Here is a 15,816-nt window from a genome sequence, read left to right on the forward strand (position 1 = left end):
TCCCCTGACTGCTCAGGTCTGTGTGGCTCCAGGGTCTGTGAAGGGATCGCCTAAGTCCAAGCAGGGCCAGGCTGGCTGTGCCCAGAGTGGGCAGCCAAAGGCCAGTCTTCCTCTTCCTCTCTCCCATCTGCTGATGCACAGGGATGCCATTTCCACAGGGACCCCGCTGAGACACTGATAAGCCTTCGCTTAATTGTCTCAACTTGGGCCAGAAACGTTGCTGGCCTTTTCCCGCGCTCATTCCCTCTGTCTGTTATGTCCTCTCTCCTCTCCTTCCAGCTCCCTGTGTTCCAAGCCAGAGATCACCCTCACTCATTTCCAGGAGCACACTTAATCTCTCTGTCCCTCTCTGCCAGGCACTTGGCAGGCCTGGGTTTCCTGGACGTGGCTCTCAGTAACAACAAGGAAACATTCGCTCTCTGCCTGGGGGACTAAAGTTGCTGGTGTCACGATTGCTGGGTGCCATCCTAGAACTGTCACATCAGAGGTCCAGGGATGGTTCTGGGAATCTGTAATTTTTCCTCTTTTTTCTTTTTTTTAAGAGAGGGGGAGAGAGCAGGGGAGGGGCAGAAGGAGAGAGAGAATCCTAAGCAGGCTCCATGCTCAGTGTAGAACCTGACGTGGGGCTCGATCTCACGACCCTGAGATCATGGCCTGAGCCAAAATCAAGAGTTGGATGCTTAACTGACTGAGTCACCCAGGCACCCCAGGAATATGTAATTTTTAAGAGCTGCCTCTCATAACTAACCACTGGCTGGTGTTTGGGGACTGGTGGCCCATCCCTCTCCTACTCATGAGGGATCAAGGCCCAGAAAGGAACTATGTCCTTTGCCCAGAGACACGCAGCCGTGAGTCATGGACAGCCAGAACAGAGTCTCTTGACTCCCATTTCCGGATACCCTGTGCTGCCACCTCTTAGCTAGAATTATATTTTTCCCCCCAAGAAGCCAGTCTCTGTTCCTTCCCCAATCAATATGCAGTTGGTTGTTCACTTCCATTTTCATAGCCAAAGTCAATATTAGCTCCTGCAGAGATTTATTTTACTGAATCAATAAAGCCGCATGAGGCAGCTCATATTTTAGCTGGGGAGCCTCCACCCCCTCCCAGGAGCTTACTGGGGAACTTGAGCAGTTGACACACTGGCTGGAGAGAGGGCTGCATGCTGCTCGTGTTGGAACCAATGGCGGTAGGGAAAGGGCCACGGAAGACACGGGCCTGAGGTGGAAGGCTGGGTGCAGGCAGGGGTCAGGGTACCACTGGGCCGGCAAGGTGGGGCTCATCTCTCACTGCACATCCAGGTGTCCCCAGCCTGGGAATCGGGCTGGCCAGCAAGGTGTGAAGGCGCCCTGAGGCAGAGGGGTACGGACCTCATTTGTCCTTGAATTCCCTCCAGTCTTGACGCCTAAAACCTCTGTAAATGCTGACTGAATGAAGAAACAACAGCATTTGATATTTTCCGAAGACTCCTCTCCCACTGGTGCTTGAGAGCATTATGTCACGTTTTCCTCCTAGTAGCGTAACCAACTGGGTATTATCAATCTCCCATTTTACAGAAGAAGAGATTGAATCTTCGAGAGGTTAAAAGTCTCTCCCAAAGTCGTCCAGCTGGGAAGGGGCTGCTCAGAACCAGATAAACAGGCATTGTCAGAGGTCTCCCAGAGGCAAACTCAGGTTCTGGGACTCGTGTGTAGGGGGTTTATTTGGGAAGTGGCCTCAGGGATAGAGGAAGGGGGAGCAGTCAGGAAAGGAGCCGGAGCAGGTGTATTAATGAGCAGATTAGTGCATGCGTAATTAGGTTCAGTCCCTGGAGACCCCACCACGGACAGAATCCCCTCACCCAAAGGTCCAGGAAGCCAAGGGACATGTCCTCAAGCCCTGTCCATCACTGGCTTCCTTTGGGGCTCCCTGCAGCCGAGAACTGTGGGTGCCAGTGGCAAGTGTTTGGCCAAGGGGTCATGGCAGGATACCGACCACCGTGGAGCAAATCTTGAAGTGACAGTGTGCATTCAGTGCTATAGTTCAGTCAGTGTAAATCTGGAGTGGGTGTGGGGGGGCAGGCATTTAGATAGGAGAAATTGGGATAGGTGATAGAGGTTTATTTGCTGTCTTCTTTCCAGAGTCTAAGCCGCTTCCTTCAGAAAGAGCCGCGCTCGACTCCTCTGCTCCCGTAGAATTGGAGTGTGGAGGAGCCTTTGCAGCCGGAAGTAGCCCTCGGTGTGTATGTGGCTGGCAGCTGGTTTAGGGGATTCAAAATAAGTACACATTTTTAGTTTAGTCAATTTATAAAACTGTACACTGTATTTCCCACGGCTCCGGGGCATGTAGACAAATTAAATTCATAATTTAAAGCAGAAGCAGGGAGAGCAGCAGCCTGGAGCAACCCTCATCAAACACGTCCTCGGCGTAGCAGAGGCGCCTTGGCCTCTCACCAAGGGCCGGACACAGACGGCTGCCCGGTGGGCGCCGTCTCCCCTGGGCTGGGCCCCAAGAGCTGGAACACTGAGGACAGCCAGAGGAGCACCTGCCTCTTGTTTCTGAATGATTCAGAAGGCGTTTTCGAGGGTGAGCTGGGGTTCTCAGAAGCCTGCAGGGGCCCGCCTGCTGGCCGGGTGGGCCAAACCCTGTGCAGACGCCAGCAGACAGCACGTTGAACCCGCCAGAAGGAGACGGCTGCCCCTCCACTCCGGCCGCATGTTGCCTGTGGGAATGCAGGGCAAATGCCATCAAATCTGGCTTTTAAACAGAAGCCGGAGAGCCACACTGCTATATAAAATCTTCGGGCTCTTTTTCGAGGTTGGCAGCTAATTCAGGTTTATTTTATTTTATTTTTTTTAAATTCTATGTGGGCCAAATAGAACAGGACTGAGAGCCAGATATGGAATGTGTGCAGCGAGTTTGCAAACTCTTCTCTAAGAAGTCTCATCGTGCAGACGTTCTGTAGCTGAAGTGGGAGGGAAGCTGAGGGCGGGGCAGGGGCAAGCACGGCCCGCTGGTGACCAGAGGGCAGGCTGTGCCTCACTTTTCACTGTCAGGCCTGCTGCCGGCATAGCAGTGGCCCCTCTCACCTGGGCACAGGGGCAGTGAGCTGCGAACGTGACTGTCGGTGGCCTGCAGGGTTCTTCTACTTGGAAAGGGGGCCTCCCTCCCCATGTGAATAACCCGTAGCCGTAGAACCATGTGAATTGTGGCTACTTAACGATTTGAAATTTCAGGCATGGTGATAGTTCAGTCGGAATGCCTCATGGGCCCTGGTTCTCATTCCTCTCTCTGGTGCTGGTGTGGGCTGCTCCTCCTGGGCCGGTGCTCCCTGCTCGGGCCTTCATGCACCTGCTGCGTCGTCCTGACGCAGGTTGTAGATCCAATACCGTCTCCTCGGAAAGGCCTCCTTGGCCATAAAGCAGCCCCTCTGGCTATCGTCCTCTTGAATCACCCTCTTTTAATTTCTTCAGAGCATTCCCTGGGCTCTAAACGATCTCATTTGTTATGTGTCTATTAACTGCCTTCCTGCAGTAAGAATGGCAGTCCCTTAATGGCTGGACTTTTTCAAGGTCACCAGTGTACTCCTAGCACAGAGCAGCCCTTGGGTTAGATGCTTCCTCTTACCAGAATCTGCCCTCCCCTCTTCTGTAATGCTTGTGTTTGGAGTATTGCCGTACAGCGACCTTTTCCCCTCCTTCCCTGCTTTGTGACCCTCAACAGAAAGAAGGTTCCCCAGGTCTGCTTTTTACCCTCTTATATTAAAAGAACAATAAATAATAAGGGAAAACTACCAGCCTGTGGAATTTGTTAGACAGGCACAAAGAGGCCAGTGGCCAATTTGGGGACTTCTGACCGAAAACTCTGTTTGCTTTCCTCATGCTGAACTCTTGCGGTTCCTGGAATGTGCTCCTCTGGCTGGAACTTCTTTCTTCTCCTCCTCCTCCTCCTCAGGCCACTGCTCAGATGGCAAACCCTGCAGAGCACCTTTGTGCCCCTCCCCTTGGCACCCTGGACCACCTCCATCCCTCACACCTCCTTTTGTGCCTTGGAATTGTCCTCTCTGACCAGACGCTGAGCCCATACTAGGGACCGAGCTTGTGTCTGGGGCCCGTAGGAGTGATTATGATAGCAGCAAACATTTCCTGACTACTGACCACGTGCCAGGTCCTGTGCCGAGTCACCTCCCCTGGATTCTCTCGCTCGGCCTTCATAATATCCTGATCACCTACGTGTTGTTATTACCCCCATTTTACAGATGAGGAAACTGAGGCACCAAAAGGCTAGGTCATTTTCCATAAGTCTTAACTATGCTGCCAAGCCAAGATTTGCACTTGGGAAACCTGACTTCAAAGCTCTTGTTCTTAACCTTGGTACTCGACTGCCTCCCTGAACAGATGTTCAGAAGTGTTAGTTAATAAATGAATGAGTCCCACCATGCCTCACAGAAAGCATCACAAAACCTGCGGTGTTTACAAAGGCTCTCAAGTCATCATTTCCTTCATGGCCATTCTACTCTTGATTTTAAAGGGTGGTCTGAGGGCACCGCAAGCTGAGTCCCCTAACCTTACCTGTCTGCCTTGAGAATTGGAAGCAAGCAGCGGCAGTCTTCAATGGAGCTCTGAGCTGGGGAGGCTTTGGTTCAGCTCATCCTCGCTATTGAGAAAAATCAGAGAAAGCACACGGCGTGGGCCTGAAGTGTGGTCTGTGTGCGGAGGGGCCGGGCCTCGGGTCTCACACGGGAGGCCTCCTGCGCTGACCGCGCCTTTCTTCGGGCCCGCAGATTGTCTGTGCTGCTGTGGACTGCGTCAAAGAGAAGAACCAGGACCTGTGTCAGCAGGAGGCCGTCAAGGCCTACCCCACGTTCCACTACTACCACTATGGGAAGTTTGCAGAAAAGTATGACAACGAGCGGACGGTAAGCTGGGGAGGGGCACTCGCCCTGAACTCTTTCTTGTTGGGCAGGGAGACAGCCACTGAGAAGGGCAGCCAACGCCATAGAAGTCAGCCACGTGCACACCGCTGGGAAGGCAAGGGCCACGGGCCTGGTTGGAAGAGTGCCCCCAGAGGTTGTCCCAGAGTCCGGCTCCCAGAGCCTGGCTGGGTTCCGGGGGTTTGGCAAGGGCTCCTCCATAGCGAAGCAGACCCTCTCCACATGGGCAGCCGCCTTCCCCACTGGCCACTTCTCTACGTCCAGCGGAGTGAGCACATGGAGGGTCAGGAAAAGGGGAGAGGGGGAGAGGGTGCACATCCACTTCAGGGGTTAAAGGCTTTTTTCTCTTTCTTTCCCTTACCGACAGGAACTGGGGTTTACCAATTTTATTCGAACGCTCCGGGAAGGAGACCATGAGAGACTAGGGAAGAAGAAGGAAGAGTTGTAATTTCTGCCTCAGAGAAAGCTTTTCCATTACACTGTGAATGATAACCTGTTTTGTTGTTCCTTCTGAATTTCCACATGTTCTGAAGACAAAATTTTTTATAGCCGCTTATGGCCATTTTGTACAATTTTGAAATAAAATCAAACCAATTGTTTGGTGGTGTGGGTCGTTTCCACAGAGCCTGTACTGATAGAGATGGAGAGGTGGATGCTCGTGTTGTCCCTCATGCCACGTCCCCTCCTGGGAGGTAGAGAGCCACACGCCAGTGTCCCATCTGCCCGGGAGAGACGCATAAGGGCGGAGAGTAGGCACCAGGAGGGTGGCATGGAACACTGCCCTTCTCAGCCATTGGAGAGCAGAACGGGGAGATCTGACCACAGCATATCCTGTTGGAAATGACTGGTTTAGGGGGGAAATATGTTAAGATAATCAGGGAAAATGAGATGCCGAAGCTAACGGTCACCAAGTACTAGCTTTTTCTGGATCATTTCAGTTTGAGTTTGGGTGTGTTTTCCTGGAACTCATTTACATGTTTCTCTTCAACTATTTCTGTCTTCTCTTTTCCTCTCTCCAGTCCCTCCGGGCTCTCCTTCACAGAAAAGCTGAGTCTCCAATTCAGGGCTGAGTGCAGTGGGCAAGCCCAGGCTCAAAGGAGCATCTAGAATGGAGTAGGGGAGGGGCCTCTGTGCTGCTACTTGCTCTGCACACCGGGAGGGGCAGACGTGGGTGGCATATTCTCCATAGGCATGCAGATGCTGGGTCAGCCTCCCCTCACCCTGCCACAGTAACCTCCAAACGTTACTCCCATGTTCTCCGTGGATGGGCATCACCCAGGCTCCTGGTCTACCCTGACATCTCACTCTGCCTCCTTCCTCCGTTCCATCTCTCTCCTGACCGGCTTTCACACCGGTCGTGCTTTCTACATCTCTGGGTGACTTAACACCAGCCCTGTGCCCATCAGTGCCACCAGAGACGGAGAACCTTGTGATGTGTCTTGTCTGCCCACAGGGAGCAGAACAGCCCCTGCTCCCTCTGCCTTGACTTGACTTCTAAGCCTCTGTCCTAGCCTTGGATTTGGGCAGTTCAGAGGAGGGGTTGCCTAAGCTGCAGTGCTTAGCTGCTCACTTGGGTGGTTCTGTTGGCTACTTGGCCTTCAGGAACAGCTGTGTTTCCTAGCCTGGCCCCCTCCCAGCGGCCTCCAGCCTTCCTGCTGATGGGTCCACTAAGAGGAGGACCAACAGCACAGAGCCGCAGAGCTCCTCAGGGCTGTGCTGACAGGTGCCATGGCTCTGTTCGGTGAAATTGGAGGTTCTCAGTTCCCCAGTCCACCCCCTGCTGCTTCAGCCTCGCTTTTTTTCTCCTAAGCACACACTTCCTCAGCAGTGGCAGTGGGTCTCGCCCCAGGTGAATGGGCATGAAAGAAAGAAGCATGCATATAAACACTTGTCCTGAGCTCCTGCTGGGTACTGTACGCAGTCATACGAGGAGCCACATAATCCTGACACTGTCGTGCACCCGTTCCTACAAGGGGCTCCTGAGAGCATGTGCATGCACAGACATGCTTTTCCCTAATGCTGATTTGGAGGCTTTGCGGGAGGAACGTATTTGCTTGTGTTTTCAAAAAAATTCGTTTTTAACTGTATCTTTAGAACAATACCTGACAAAAGCCACTTCCCGACTGAGGACTGCTGGTGCCCACCTTCAAGGTGCGGGGCTTTCTTTTAGTCTGTTAGCCTCAAGGTCAGATTGGCCTGGCCTGGCTTCTTGGTGAGGGCTCGAAAGCATCAGGAAATGGCATCCTCTTCACTTCTCTGTTTGCAGGATTTGATAATTATAGGGCTTTGTCAGAATGTCTAGTGCTTACCATGACTTTGGGCATGACCTGAATAAGTTCACCCCAGCTCTGGGCAGTGGCCTCTATGGACAGAGCTCCCTACCTCTATTCCCCACCCCCAGCCTCGTCTATGTACTCTTTCCCATCCTTCACCCTCATTCCCCAATTCTGGAGCTCTGTGCAGATGGAGCAGTACCATGGCATCTAGTTAGTTCTGTTCCTCCTGCCCACACTTGTTTCATATGGAGTTTGTTGATCTTCAGTGCAGACCCCCCTCTACCCCTCGAGGACCTGCTGTCATCTCACCCCCCTCTCTTCTCCTGGATCCTGCATTTGCAGGCAGATTTCTGTGCAGGAGGTGTCTGTGAGTTAGGGGAGAACTGAGTCCCAATCTTTCTGGGCTTTGGCATAACCTTCACCTCAATTTCTCTCCTCCTCCCTGGTTTGCCTTAGCTTCCCACTTTACTCGCGTCCCCCATGCCTCTCGCCCACCAGTGATTCCCTATTGCTGCCTGACTGGAGCTTTCAGAGCTGGCCCCGCAACCTTTCTTATCCTTCCCATGCTACCGCCTCCCTTTCTAGAGGTGCTTGGCTTCCAGAAACTTCTGTGCCAGGCACAGGGAGGTGATGCTCTGGGTTTAAGAAGTGATGTGTGTGTTTTTGTGTTTTATCTCATTGTGGTTTTGACTTGCATTTCCTTAACTGTTAGTGCTGTTGAGCATCTTTTCAGGGCTTTTTGGCCATTTATAGATCTTCCTTGGGAAAATGTCTTTTGCCCATTTGCCAAATGGGTTGTTTGTTTTTTGTCATTGCTGTCTTACAGGAGTTTTGTATATTTTCTAGATATGAATCCCTTATCTGATCTGTGATATGCAAATATTTTCTGTCATTCTGTGGGTTATCTTTCCACTTTCTTAATAATGCCCTTTTATGCACACAAGTTTTTAATTTTGATGAAGTCCAGTTTATCTGTTTTTTCTTTTGTTGTCTGTGCTTTTGGTGTGTATCCAAGAAATCATTACCAAATCCAACGTCCAAAGCTTTTCTCCTATGTTTCCCTCTAAGAGTTTTATAGTTTTAGGTCTTATGTTTAGGACTTTGATCCATTTTGAGTTAAACTTAAAGTAAGAGTCCAGCTTCATTGTTTTACATATGGCTATCCAGTTTCCCCACCACCGTTTGTGGAAAAGACCATTCTTTCCTAATTGAGTCTTGGCGCCCTAGTCAAAAATCATTTGACCATATATGTGAGGGTTTATTTCTGGGCTTTCTATTCTATTGCATTGCTCTAGATGTCTGTCTTTATACCAGTACCACGGTTTGGATTACTGTAGATTTGTAGTAAGTTTTGAAATTAGGAAGGCAGATTCCTCCAACTCCATTCCTCTTTTTCAAGATGATTTTAGCTGTTCAGGGTCCCTTGAAATTCTACATGTCTGTGCCATTAATTATGTGTGTAATTTGCAAAACCAACACTGCAATCAAAATGCAAAACTATCCCACCATTACAGAGATTTCTGCTGGGTCCCTTTATGTTTACTCCTATTCTCCCCTCCTCCTCACAAACGTTGGCAACCACTAACTTGTTTTCCATCTCTGTACTTTGCTCATTTGGGGAATGTTATATAAATGGAATCCTACAATAAATAATCTATTAAGATGGACTTTTCTCACTCAACATAACGTCCTTGAGATCCATCCAAATTGTATGTATCAGTATCTTGTTTCTTTTTATTGCTGAGCAGTATTCCATGGTATGGATGGATGTAACACAGTTTAACTATTTACCTGTTAGGGAATGTTTTGGTTGTTCCCAGTTTGGGACCATTACAAATAAAGCTACCTTTGTCTAGATGAAAGTTTTTATTTCTCTGGGGTAAATACCCAGGAATATGATTGCTGCGTCATATGTTAAGTGTATGTTTAGCTTTTAAGGAAATTGCCAAACTTTTGCAGAGCGGCTGTACCATTTACTTTCTTACCAACAATGTATGACAGATCCAGTTTCCCCATATCCTGCTCAACATTTGGTATTGTCCTTGTTTGTTTGTTTGTTTTAATTTTAGCCATTCTAATTAGGTGTGTAGTAATATATCATCATGGTCTTACTGTACATTTCCCCAATGATTAGCAATGTTGAATATTTTTTTCATGTGCTTATTTGCCATCTATATATCCTCTTCAGTGAGATGCCTGTTCATGTCTTTTGTCCATTTTCTAATTGGATTATTTTTTTTACTGTTGAATTTTGAATGTTCTTTATATATCCTAGATACTAACCTTTTTGCCAGATATATGGCTTATAAATATTTTCTCTTATCTGTAGCATGTTTTTTAATCTTAACAGGGTCTTTTAGAGAACAAAAGTTTTTAATTTTGACAGAGTTAGTTTAATTTCTTTTGTGGATCATGCTTTTGCTGTCATATCTAAGAACTCATCACCAAGCCCCAGTTCCTAAAGTTTTCCTTCTATGTTTTTTTCTAAAGTTTTACATTTAAATACATGATCCATTTTGAGTTAATTTCTGTACAAGATGTGAGACTTAGACTAGGCCTGTGGTATCCAATTGTTCAGCACCATTTGTTGTAGTCTATCCTCTACTGCATTGCTTTTGCACCTTTGTCAAAAAGCAGTTGGCTATACTTACAGAAGTCTATTTCTGGATTCTCTGTTCTGTTGATTATATATGATATAATATATCATATATATAACTATATAACATAAGATTATGCTTATATAATGTACTTAGTATATAATAAGTCTTGAAATAAGTAGCCTGATTTCTCCCACTACCTTTTTTTTTTTAAGATTTTATTCATTTATTAGAGAGAGAGCACAAGCAGGGGGAGAAGCAGGCTCCCCCGTGAGCAGGGAGCCCGATGTGGGACTCGATTCCGGGACTCTGGGATCATGACCTGAGCCGAAGGCAGATGCCCAACCAACTGAGCCACGCAGGCTGTTTTAGCTGTTGCAGTTCCTTTTCCATGTAAATTTTACTTATTTTATTTTTTAAGATTTATGTATCTATTTTAGAGAGAGTAAGCGTGCATCAGGGAAGGGGTAGAGGGAGTGAATCTTCAAGCAGACTCCCTACTGAGCGTGGAGCCCAAGATGGGGCTTCATCCCACAACCCATGAGATCACGACCTGAGCCAAAACCTAGAGTCAGATGCCTAACCGACTGATCCACCCAGGTGCCCCTTCCATATAAATTTTAGAATAATCTTGTCTATATCAAAACTTTTTCTGGGATTTTATCCTTTCAGGTGATTCAGGAAAAAAATGTATTTGTACACATATGTGTGTATGTATGGAGAAATGTATATGTATATATACACACACATACAAACACACAGAGAAAGATAAAACCAAAGACACAACATATAAATAACTGGTGAATCTTAGGCAGAGGGTATATGTGACTTTTTCTAAGTTTGAAGTGCTTCTCTTCCCTTCCCCCACAACCCCCCAATGCCCGCAAAAAAAAAAAAAAATATTGCACATGGGGGAAAAAAAAACAGCCCTCAATATATAAACTCAGCGACCCAGTTTAGCAGGGAGGGCCTGAGTTTAACTGTCTCTAGGCAGCTCTGCTTCCTGTGTGGCCAGGACCCAGCTCCCCTGTGCCCCAACAGAAAGTTGTAGAAGTTGGCTGAATCTGGCTGAGTTTGCTAGAGGGTGTCACCTCAGTGAGATCACAGGCCAGCCTCAAGGGGCCACAGCACCAGCAGGAGGGGTGCCCAGCCAGGATTGGAAAAGGAAGGAGGATGCGTGCGCCCCAGGGTTCAGGGGCAGACAGCCACAGAATACCCCAGAGCAAGCCCACTTGCCTCTCAGCAGCCACCACTCAGGTGCAGTGTTGACCAGCAGGGGGTGCAAGGATCTGCAGGACCCGGTGGGGTTGTAGGTCCCTCCTTGGCTGTCTCAGAAAGCAAAGTGAAAGTTTGTCCGCACCTTGTAGAGGAAAAGGGCTCTGAAAGACTGGACATTTACCTACGGGGTTGTCCTGTAGTTACCTAAAGAGAATTTTCAGTTTATTGGATCAGACTGAGATCACAACTTCTACTGAGTCAACTAATAGGAAAACACACCCACATCCGTTTTTCTCTGCATAAATAGACACTGTGTAAATACACAACTCCTACATTTCTGATAAAATGTAGTGCCCAGTACTGAACACAAGAGTCCAACTGAGAACTGGCCAGTATAGGGGGAAAGGACCATGAATCCCTCATTCCTGATCTTGGAAGATGTATCTTGGCTAATCTAGTCCAAGATTGCAGGCTCACTGTCAACAAAAGCCATCAAAACTTTTTCACAACTGCTTACAGAAAAGACCAACCCTTGATAGTTCATTTCCTTTGAATATTTTTCTTCACTGATCTTCAAGGTACTGCATGTGTTGTAAGAAACTTTGAAAAATGCAGAAAAGCATGCAGAAGAAAATTTAAATTCCTCGTAGCCTGCTACTCATCAGTTATTCAATATGTTGGTGTACTGTGTTCCAGGTTTTTTTTTTTAAGATTTTATTCATTTATTTATTGTAGAGATAGCCCACGTGGGGGAAGAAGCAGAGGGAGAGGGACAAGCAGATTCCACCCCTAGCGCAGCCCCACACGAGCTTTGATCCCACAACACCAAGATCACAACCCAAGTAGAAATCAAGAGTATTTTGCTCAACTCGCTGAGCCACCCAGGCTCCCCATCTTCTAATTTTTTTTTTATCACGCAAATGAAATCTCAGTATTTTATAACTTTTTAAAATTTTTTTAAAGATTTTATTTATTTATTTGACAGAGAGAGACACAGCAAGAGAGGGAACACAAGCAGGGGGAGTGGGAGAGGGAGAAGCAGGCTTCCCGCGGAGCAGGGAGCCTGATGCGGGGCTTGATCCCAGGACCCTGGGATCATGACCTGAGCTGAAGGCAGACACTTAACGACTGAGCCACCCAGGCGCCCCAGTATTTTATAACTTTTAAAAACATTTTACAAAGTGTTTACAAATTTTTCCATATCATTAGGTATTCTTCCTCAACATAATTTTTAAAGACTATAGAGCAGATTTTTCTCGACATTATTTCTTGGTACTATTGACATCTTGGGACATAATTCTTTGTTGTGGGGAGCTTTCCTGTGCATTGGAAAATTTTTAGCAGTATCTCTGGTCACTTTCCCCTAAATGCCAGTAGCACTCCCCTTCCCAACAGATTGTGACAACCAAACTTCGCCAAAGTCCCCTGGGGGGCAAAATCACCCCCCAGTTGAGAACTGCTGCTATACAGCACTTCATCCTGTGTACATACCATCCTTTACTTACAGATCTGTGTCATTAGATGTATATGTTATTTATAGTTATTCTCTGTCATAAATAATGCTGGGATGGACATCTTTGGTTTTTTGTTTTTTAAGATTTTAATTGTTTATTTGTCAAAGAGAGAAAGCGAGAGCGTGCACGAGCAGGGAGAGTGGCAGGCAGAGGGAGAACCAGACTCCCCGCTGAGCAAGGAGCCCGATGCGGGGACTCCATCCCAGGACCCTGGGGTCATGACCTGAGCTGAAGGCAGACGCCTAATGACTGAGCCACCCAGGTGTCCCCCCTGGTTTTATTTTACACATTTTCAGAAGTGACTTTCTGGGTCAAAGAATATACTTATTTTTAAGACCTGCAATATATACTGTCAATTTTCCTTCCGTGGTGTGCCTATTTATACTCTTACCGAGAGTATATGAAATTACCTGTTTTTTTTTTTTAACTGGCCAGCTCTGGGCATTATAGTTTTTAAAGATCTTTGCAAATTACATTTTTAATATAATTATAAGACAAAATTATTCCAGTTACATTTATCTCAAAAATCCATCTTTGTTTTAGCCTGCAAGGATGTTTTCGATTCTGTTTTTGTCTCTGACAAGCTTTCTATCTTTAACTTCATGTCACTTGCACATTTGATAAGAATTAAAATGTGAAAGATAGGGTATGGCCTAGAACGTTGTGACAGGCCAATAGAAATTTCCTGTCAACCCATTAGTTCCGCATCTGTAGGCAGAGTCATTCAGCAAGTTCCTAACCCACTCAGTCGTCCCAGCCTCCAACTCCTATCTTCAACCTTTCCTGAAAAATACAATGAAAAGTGTCATCGCCTGTTCTGTTGAGGAATGTGTCTACTACATTCTTCTGTTCAATCAATCTAATAACCCTGTGAAAGAGTAATAACCTGTGCACAGCCCCTTACTGTTTGGAAGCATCTTTAGCTGACCCATTTCATCCAAGCTCACACCCCTCCATGGTGTTGTGATGAAGAGGCTGAGGCTCCAGGAGGCCAGCTGAGTTAGGCAACTCGTCCAAGTTCACAGAGCTGGTGAGTAGCTGAGCTCAGATGCAACACAGGGGCCCTTTCTCTCCCCTGTAACCAACAGAACTTTCAGTTGGTGATGCTTCTTTCTAGTGGTTATTGCCTCCTTTCCAACAGCCACTAGTCATTACTGAACTAACCAGCATAATGCTGCTCAGTGCAACTTCCCTTTCCTGGACCATGAGTTCACCACGTCTCACATTCTTTCAGGACCCTATGGGGAGATTTGTCTGGGCCAAAAAATTTGAAATTATAATTAGAGCAAGCAAGTGCTTTTCTTCAAACTCTCAACCAAGGTTGATCTTTTACAAATTTGTCCTTTTTTAAAAATCTTCTCCACAAAACTAAATCAACTAATACCTAATACTTAAACATATATTAAATATATAATATATGTTTATATTAAACATAAAATATGTACTTACTTATTAACTTAGTGTGCATATAGTTTTATATATATGTGCATATTTATATATAGAACTGCATATATTTATATATGCACACTAAGTTAATAACCAAATTATATATATACATATATGTAATTGTATATATATAGAGAGAGATTGAGAGAAAGAGGGAGAGATTGTCTCCCTCTTTATTGTCCTCCAGTTTCATGCCCCAGAAATAATTGCTGTCAAGTTTGATGTGTATCCTGCCAAGAATTTGTTTTGTTTTCTTTTTGGGGCTCATAAACAAACATATAGTATGCTTTTTATGTGTGTGTATGTATGTATGTATGTGTGTACATGTGTGTACACAGATTCAAAAAATTATTTTCCACCGAGATCACATACAGTTGACCCTTGAACAACATGGGGATTAGGAACATCAACCTCCCCATGCAATCAAAACTCTGCATATAACTTTTGACTCCCCAAAAACTTAACTGCTAATAGCCTACCGTTGACCAGAAGCCTTACTGAAAGCATATGAAGTCAATTAACAAATATTTGGTAGGTTATATACATTATATACTGTATTCTTATAATAAAGCTAGAGAAAAAATATCATTTAAAAATCATAAGAGAAAACATTTACGATACTGTACTGTATTTATCAAAAAAGTCCATGTTTAAGTGGATTTGCACAGTTCAAACCCATATTGTTCGGGGTCAACTGTATAAATTCATTTGTGTTTTTCCTGGTATTTTAAAGTACACCTCAAATTTATTTCAATTTAAGGAATCAAAATCCAGCTTTTTTTTTTTTTCAAAGTGGGCTAGCCACTTGCCCGCAACACCATTTTGAAGAGTTTATCTTTTCCCCACTGAAATACCACTTCACCACACAGTAAATTTCAAAATCTATTTGGCTGCCGTACATCCTGCCCTGTTCCACTACTTTGTCCATTTTCATTTCATTTTGTTTTTAAAAATCCCATTCTAATTACTTTTTTGCTTTTAGAATTTCCCTGGCTGTTTCTGCATATTTTTTTCAGTTAAACTTTCTGTCTTGGATCTCAGTTCCTTATCATCCGAGATCATCCTATCCTTTTCAGAACAATGATGGTTCTCTCTGATGGAGTAAGCAGAAATGACCGTTGTGGCATTTTACTCTTTTTCCTAATCCATCAACATGTTGCGTTGGCTCCAAGCAGTGAGCCCAGGTCTCCTTCCCCGAACCCCTCATTCTTGGCTTCATTACATCAGCCCCTTTATCTTGGTAGCTCTTTGTTGCAAGCCTCCGTCAGCTGGGCTTCCCAGGAACCCCCTCCAGATCTCCTTATATGCCCTTCTTGTTCTGTTGCTTTCTGATTTGAGCCGGTCTCCCGGCGCAACCCCCACTGGATTCTTCCTTATGTGTCCTCCTTTTCTTTTCACTGAGATCACTTCCAATTGTAAAGTCAGAAAACCACATTTTCAGGAACATCTTCATCCTCTCCAGCCACGTCTCCTCTAAGTATTTCAGCTTAAAGGAAAGGCATTCTTTCTATGACAGCACCCCACAGCCTGAGCTGAGGATTATGCCCCATGGACTCCAGATGCCTTCCTCTCTCCAGCTCCAAGTCCCTCACAATGAGGAAAAGGAAGGAAGAGATGCCACCAGCATTTTGTCATCGGAAATCAGTAACCCCAAGGGGTGAATTCCCTGCGATCACCAGAATTTTCTGCTACTTCACTCCTTGGGAAAAGGATAGATTGACATTTGTGCCCATTTTTTCCCAGGTACAATGGTTCTCAATCCTGGCTTCATGATTAACTACCTGGGGACCTTGAAAAACTATTAGGGCCAGGGTCCCACCCCAAAACCACTGAATCAGAATCTCTGGGAATGGGTC

The 15,816-nt window shown here is 46.1% G+C and overlaps 1 protein-coding gene across 1 annotated transcript in view; it reads left to right on the top strand.

The window, feature by feature from the left end:
- The window catches only part of PDIA5 (protein disulfide isomerase family A member 5), a 90,337-nt gene extending 84,829 nt beyond the window's left edge, over positions 1-5,508 (top strand). The window contains exons 16-17 of the mRNA XM_028091322.2: positions 4,760-4,894; positions 5,277-5,508. Coding sequence (XP_027947123.1) covers positions 4,760-4,894; positions 5,277-5,357 — 216 coding nt within the window. The 3' untranslated portion in view covers positions 5,358-5,508. The remainder of the gene's footprint in view (positions 1-4,759; positions 4,895-5,276) is intronic.
- Positions 5,509-15,816: the final 10,308 nt, after the last annotated feature.

Source organism: Eumetopias jubatus, unplaced genomic scaffold (assembly GCF_037043125.1).
Source record: "Eumetopias jubatus isolate StellerSeaLion01/CBP00866 unplaced genomic scaffold, mEumJub1_p1.0 scaffold_1, whole genome shotgun sequence".
Lineage (NCBI taxonomy): Eukaryota > Metazoa > Chordata > Mammalia > Carnivora > Otariidae > Eumetopias > Eumetopias jubatus.